At 35.4% G+C, this 7,390-nt stretch overlaps 1 protein-coding gene across 1 annotated transcript in view; it reads right to left on the bottom strand.

Moving 5' to 3' along the window:
* Positions 1–1,200: 1,200 nt before the first annotated feature.
* The window catches only part of LOC142340432 (uncharacterized), a 42,137-nt gene continuing 35,947 nt past the window's right edge, over positions 1,201–7,390 (bottom strand). Inside the window, exon 9 of the mRNA XM_075391007.1 lies at positions 1,201–1,526. Within this exon, the coding sequence (XP_075247122.1) occupies positions 1,201–1,526 (326 nt within the window). The remainder of the gene's footprint in view (positions 1,527–7,390) is intronic.

Genomic DNA, 7,390 nt, shown 5'->3' with positions numbered 1-7,390 from the left:
TGCTTTTTTAAAGTTTCTTAATCTCATTTCTCTCTACAAAAATTTTTCTTTGCTATCACTGATTGTTAGGCTTTAAAGTTTCGCTTTTCTGAAGGTTCATATTAGTGAACTATTTTTCTGAGCTCTCTTTTCTTTTTTTGTTTCAGAGGCAGTGAGGCTTTTCTGTGGTGATAGTCTGTATGCCCTAAGGAAAGCGAAAGACTCCGCAAACTGTCTCGGACGACAACTTATTAGAAGTAGCTCAATCAAGGACTGCACTGCTGAATCTAATTAGTTTGAGTTGCTTTGGGGAATAAAGCTTCCAGATTGTTTTTTTTCTGATTTTCCTTGCTTTCCCGAGAAAAAAGTGTTTAAAGTATTCTTTCTCCAGAACTGTTTTCAGTTCAAAATGTCTCTTCTGGATTACCAAAAGTACACACTTTATCAATCAGTGGCCAAGCAAATGAAAAATGTTGCAGTGAATTGGAGGGAGTTGGCTCATGTTGACAGGGAGCTCACTGGGAAATGGATAAATAGAGGTAATATAGTTGCTCATAATGTAGATATTGATTTGACAGCTGACCAGGGTCCAATCATTGACGTAAAAGGGTTCCTCGATAGCGAGTACGGTAGGAGCATGAAAAATGTAACCTACGAACCCGTTGACTATCTTCCTAGAACAAAATTCACTAGCCTGGGAGTTTTTGCTAAACGTGACATAGGTATTAATTCTGAGGTTGAAGGATTGATAGGTTTTCTTAGCGATATAGATTCCCGCGAAATTGAAAATAATTATAATGATTTTTCGATAATGTTTAGTAGCCGAGCCAATGAGCAATGGATTATGCTGGGACCAATCTCTTTTGTAAATGCTTCATGTAAACCGAACATCGCTTACATTAGGTCCGGTAAATTGATGTCATGTGCGCCTCTGCGTCCTATTAGGGAAGGCGAAGAACTAACTGTTTTTTATAGCAGACATTATTTTGGGTCTTTCAATGAACTCTGCTGTTGTCCGTTTAAAAGCTTGCACGGAAACCCTTTCCCCGAAATAGTTTCCCGAAAACGAAAAAAACCTTGTTTGACTTCAACACCGTGCAAGCCTCACAAACCAAAACCGATAACATCAGAATTCTCGTATTCACGTCATGGAATGCCGTCGCGTTCTCAATTACAAAATGAAATGCAAAAAAATGAGATCAAACGCTCTAAGAAGTTAGACTATGATGCTGTATTCAGTGGACTTGATTCGTCATCTAGCAATAGTTTAAGTCTAGCTTCCATTTTAAGTAGCGATTTGCCCTCTCCGTTTATGTCGCAATCGAATGAAGCTTGTGATAGACCTTTTAGTGTTTTTGATGTGACTGATTGCAGTGTAGGCTGTGACAGTAATCCGTTTTTTGTCCCAGAGATTAGACCTGCGAAAGCATCAACTAATATAGGCTTGGGTAAATTTGAAGATGAATGTTGCGAAGAGGAAAGTTCTAGTAAAATTGTAGAGAAAAATTTTGACTCAGAAGTTTTCAGTATTGACTTGTTCGAGGGTTCTGAAACGAATTATGAAGATTTTATGCATAAATTTACCCTGATTTCCGACAAGCATAAATTGTCGCTCTCAGCACAAAATGATTTTTTGAAATTATTTTCAAATACTTTACCAACTCCCAATAAAATTTTTGCTGACCTTCCAATGGATAACGTTCCCCTTGTTTCAACATACAATTTTGAGGGTTCGACTTTTTGTATAATTGATATAATCACTCAACTAGAAAAAATAACAGGACGTAACGTAAAATACATTAAAAAGTCTTGGTCGGATTGTTGCGAATGGAGAACTTCTGCTGACAACTTTACTGCAAATGAAATTCAATTGGTACTAAATGTTGATGGAGCACCTGTTTTTAAATCGACCAAATTATCAGTGTGGCCAGTTTGGGTGCAATTATTTAATTTACCTCCTAAGTTAAGATCTTCTTTTCATAATATGTGTTTACTTGGTTTATGGCATGGAATCTCAAAACCTAATTTCGACCGTTTTCTAGAAATTTTGTCAAATGAGCTAGATACTGTAGCACAAAAAACGCTCAGTGTTTCCAGTGGAATTAAAATCAAATTTCGAGCCTTAGTTTGTGATATGCCGGCAAAAGCTTACGTACTGTGCATGAAACAACACAACGGTTACAACAGCTGTCCTCATTGCTTCATAAAAGGTTTTTCTCAGAACAGAAGGATGTTATTTAAAGTTAGTAAATCGTTTGTTTTGAGAGAAACTGAAAGCTTCAAATAGTGTGGCCTTCTTGCTGATTGCAAAAAAACAGTTTGGTATGGAGTTAAGTCTTACACTCCACTGCATAAATTTTTTGAGCTTCCTTGGGGTTGTCCTGTTGATCCTATGCATCAGGTTTTTCTAGGAACTGGGAAAGTTTTGACTAAAATGATTTTATCACTTCTAAGAAAAAAAGAACAGGTCAGAGTAGAGCACCTAATATTCTCATGTCAAGTTCCGCTAGAGATTTTACATCGTCCAAAAAAATTTGCAGAATTGCAGTTCTGGAAGGCCTATGATTTTAAATTGTTTTTTCTCCATTTAGGTTTGCTTGTTCTTCAAGATGCTGCTGTCCCGGAAGGCTATCTGGAAAGTTTTGCCGCTTTGAGTTTTGCTATAAGGTTATTGTCAGAGTCGTCTGTCTCGACGAATCAGATCCAACAAGCCGAATTTCTCATAGAAAAGTGTTTTGACAATTTTTTAACGTTATATGATTCTGACTCACAGTCTTTCAATTTTCACACTATGAGGCACCTTGTTGAGCAAGTAAAACGAAATGGACCGTTGTGGCAGTTCTCTGCGTTTGGCTTTGAGTCCACAAACCACAATTTGTTGTCAGCTGTTTCAGGTACAATTAAGAACCCTCAGAATATTGCCGAAAGGTTTTTGAGGCATCAATCAGCCTTTGAGTCGCATTTCTATAAAACTTCAACGAGCAACAAAACTTATTTGACAACTTTTACTGTTATACCAGATAATATTACTAGCTTCTGTTCCGTGTATAATATTGAATTTTACTTTGGTAAATTTGTTAACAATCGGGGAACTCGTTTTGGATCAATGTCTTACACAAGAAGCAGTCTGAACTTAGGTGAATTTATTGTTCAACTTAAAAACAATGAGTTTGTAAGAATTGAAGCCTATGCTATGATGGATAAATCTCCAGTTGCTATTGTTAGAACTTTTCAAATGTGTCGTGAAATCAGTTTCCTAGGGCCAAGCATTGAATATTCTTTTAATTATACTTTTGAGATCGGAGACTTAGGTGCTTTGGAATTATTGGCAGTTGAATCTCTCTGTTTTAAAACTGTTGTGCTACAAAATTCGTCAACGTTTAGTGTTAGTGTTATAAGAGAGGGCTTCGAACACAACTAAAAATGTGCTCGCGGTTTTACTAATTTTCTCGAGTCTTAAGTTGATTCTTTTCAATTTATTATATATTGAATTGTCTCGTGCTTTTAGTCGTGTGCTTATAATTGGCGATTCAAATGCTCGGAACATGTCGGAAGAAATCAGCAATGACCGGTATTTATCTCACTATAATATAACTGTCAGAGGAATAGGTGGTCTTCGAGCTATGGATCTAAAAAATCATCTACATTTTGCTCGCGGCTTCAATTTTGTAGTGATTTTCTGTGGCAATAATGATCTTACTGCCAGGAGAGTAAATCCAAGACCTGTTAGAACTCAGCTTGAAGTTGTTAATGACTTGGTAAACTTTACAATTGAACTATTAACTGCTAATGTTCAAGTTTGTGTTATTGGTTTAATGCGTAGAAGGGATATATCTCAAACTGTTGTGCAAGATATCAATATTTTACTTCAAGCGTATTTAGATACAACCACTGTTAAACGTTTTGTTGCACCTTGTGTAAATGAACGACATTTCTTAAATGATTTAGTGCATCTCAATATTAATGGACGACGAAATATTTTGAGGAAACTCTTCGACATAATGCAAAAGCGTTTTGCGTTATAAGCTGTGCTCCTGTAAAACAACTTGAATGTCCAAAACTTCTTATGTGCAAACTAAATGTCAATATCTGTTCTCCTGTTAATGTCTGTTAGTTTTATTATATTGAAATTCTCAAAAAATTTTTTAAAAAAATCAAAAACAGCCGCCAAGTTCCTAATTCCATTGCTTAATATGTCATGTTGCCCTTCTGATCATCAGTATTGTAACTCGCATTATATTTTTTAATTAAGTGTGGTGTAGTAGTTGAATAATTTGAATAAAGGGAGTTACAACACTATTCAGCGTTGCTTTTTGTTTTCATCATTTATAATAGTTTCATGTTGTGCTTTTCTACAATTGAAATTCCAAAAAAAAATTGCAAAAGATAAAAACCAAAAAAAGCTGTTTAATTCATGTTCCTAAAGCTTAAATGTCAGTTGGTTTTTGTATTAATCAGTTATGCTTTTGTTTTGTTCTAGTTTAATTTATTATTCGGAGATCTCTGCTCAGTTTCCCGTTCATTGAATTATTGTAACTCGAGTTTTGTCAGAGATTAAATTGTCGTTTCTCTACTTCGTAATAATTACTCTAGAAATGATATTCTGCTTTTCAATTTCGAAGAGTCAATGGTTGTCGATTGAGTTACAATATTTCCCAAATCAAAAGTTTTGAAAATGTGCATATTCGGAATTAACTAAATAAATTTAGCTTCAATTTTCGTTCTCAATATAAAATCTTTTCATGTCATGATCTTTTTATTTGCCAGTTTCTGCTGCTTTTATTTTTGCTTAGGATACGAGTCATCAGACGTGGACCTTAGAAGACTGGAGCCTGTGACCACCTTTCAAAACAACCGTTCCTGGTACTCCAAAATTTTATTTTGGGGTTTGCCATTATATGTTATCATTTATCTACTGTTAATCTGAGGTGCGCGGCTAGTTCTTCATCTTATCCCAATAAGTCTCGGTTTTTTCTGCAGTTGTTTCTGCAGGCTGGTTGTTCTTGCTTTGTACTAGCCGCGTGCCCTGCGCCTTGTAAAAATTGTCTGATCTTATTAGCATTTTTTTGGCGCTATAAAATAAAAACGTACCAATTATGTTGCCTTCGTGCACTTGTTGGTATTCGTTAAAACTCTTCAACTTGGAACTTTATGGAAATTTTTAATTTTGAGTGCATATATGTTTCACCTCTTGCGCCTTGTCATAATTGTCTCATCTGATGAGCAGTTGCATAATATGGCGCAATAGCATGAAAACGTACCAATTATGTGTCCTCTGAGGCCTTGTTGGTATTTGTTACAACTCCGAAAATCATTCAAGTTTTTGAGATTATATATTTTTACAAGTTGAAATAAGTTCAATTTTTTGGTAGTGCTCTTCTGAGTTCTCCTATAGTTTGTTGCTTGTGTTAAATTTGCTGTTTTGTCGTTGAGATTTATTTGGACATATAGATTGCGTCGGGTTTTTTGTTTGCTAGTGCTTTTCACAGTTCTGTAGTTGTTTGTTTGTTTAAAATTTGTCGTTTGCTTTTACTTGGAGATGACTTGGCGCCCTGTTGATTATGCTAGTGATCTTTTTAGTTTTCCGAGAGTTGTTTGTTTGCATTAAATTTGTTGTTTTGTTGCTTGAAGTGCTTGTAGTGTTGATTGAAGCTAGGGTTTGAGTCGTGTTTTTTGTGCTAGTGCTCTTCCCAGTTCTCGTATAGTTGTTTGTTTGTTTCTTAAAACTTGCTGTTTTGTTTTGTTTTTATTGGAGATAGAGTTTGAGCCTTGATTTTTTTCAATAGTGCTCTTCTCAGTTCTCATATAGTTGTTTGTTTGTGGTTTCTGTTGATCTCCTGGCACGCGGTTGCTTTTCATTTTTCAATCCTGATTTTCATTTGTTTTTGATTCACCTTTTTTGTTTCCTGGTGGCTTTTCCCGGAGTCGTTCCTCAGTGCGTTTTTCTCTGCTCTTTTTTTCTAGTTGTTTTTATACCAGCCGTGTGCCGTGCGCCTTGTCATAACTGTCTCATCTGATGAGCAGTTGCATAATTTGGTGCGATAGCATAAAAACTTAACCAATTGAGTTGCCTTTGAGGCCTTGTTGGTATTTGTTACAACTCCATAAATCATTTAACTTTGTGAGTGCATATGTTTTTCACAAGTTAAAAAAATCATTTTTGCTTGTGCTCTTCTCAGTTCTCCTATAGTTGCCTGGTTGTGTTAAATTTGCTAATTTGTTAATTAGTGTTATTTGGAGATAGAGTTTGTGCCGTGTTTTTTGTGCTGATGCTCTTCCCAGTTCTCCTATAATTGATTGTTTGTGTAAAAAATATTTGATGTTTTGTTTTCTTTCATTTGGAGATAGAGTTTGAGCTGTGTTTTTTTGCGAGTGCTATCTCAGTTCTCCTATAGTTGTTTGTTTGTATAAAAAATGCAGTTTCGCGGTTTAGTTTTATTTGGAGATAGAATTTTAGCCTGGTTTTTTACCAAATGCTTTGCTCAAAATCTCCTATAGCTGTTTGTTTATTTCAAAAAAACTTGCTGTTTTGTTTTGTTTTAATTGGAGATAGAATTTTAGCCTGGTTTTTTACCAAATGCTTTGCTCAAAATCTCCTATAGTTGTTTGTTTGTTTAAAAAAACTTGCTGTTTTGTTTTGTTTTATTTGGAGATAGAGTTTGAGCCTTGATTTTTTTTCGCTAGTGCTCTCCTCAGTTCTCTTTAGTTGTTTGTTTGTGGTTTCTGTTAAATTTCAGGCACGCGGCTGGTTTTCGCTTTTATCCCGATTTTCATTTGTTTCCCGTTCACCTTTTTATTTCCTGGTGGCTTTTCCCGGAATCGTTCCTTAGTGCGTGTTTCTCTGCTCTTTTTTTCTAGTTGTTTTTTTACCAGCCGTGTGCCGTGCGCCTTGTCATAACTGTCTCATCTGATGAGCAGTTGCATAATTTGGCGCGATAGCATAAAAACGTACCAATTGAGCTGCCTTTGAGGCCTTGTTGGTATTTGTTACAACTCCATAAATCATTTAACTTTGTGAGTGCATATGTTTTTCACAAGTTAAAAAAATCATTTTTGCTTGTGCTCTTCTCAGTTCTCCTATAGTTGCCTGGTTGTGTTAAATTTGCTAATTTGTTAATTAGTGTTATTTGGAGATAGAGTTTGTGCCGTGTTTTTTGTGCTGATGCTCTTCCCAGTTCTCCTATAATTGATTGTTTGTGTAAAAAATATTTGATGTTTTGTTTTCTTTCATTTGGAGATAGAGTTTGAGCTGTGTTTTTTTGCGAGTGCTATCTCAGTTCTCCTATAGTTGTTTGTTTGTATAAAAAATGCAGTTTCGCGGTTTAGTTTTATTTGGAGATAGAATTTTAGCCTGGTTTTTTACCAAATGCTTTGCTCAAAATCTCCTATAGCTGTTTGTTTATTTCAAAAA

This window comes from Convolutriloba macropyga, chromosome 5 (assembly GCF_964194025.1).
Source record: "Convolutriloba macropyga chromosome 5, txConMacr16.3, whole genome shotgun sequence".
In the NCBI taxonomy this organism is placed as follows: Eukaryota; Metazoa; Xenacoelomorpha; order Acoela; family Convolutidae; genus Convolutriloba; species Convolutriloba macropyga.
This window is presented reverse-complemented; position numbering and strand designations above follow the sequence as displayed.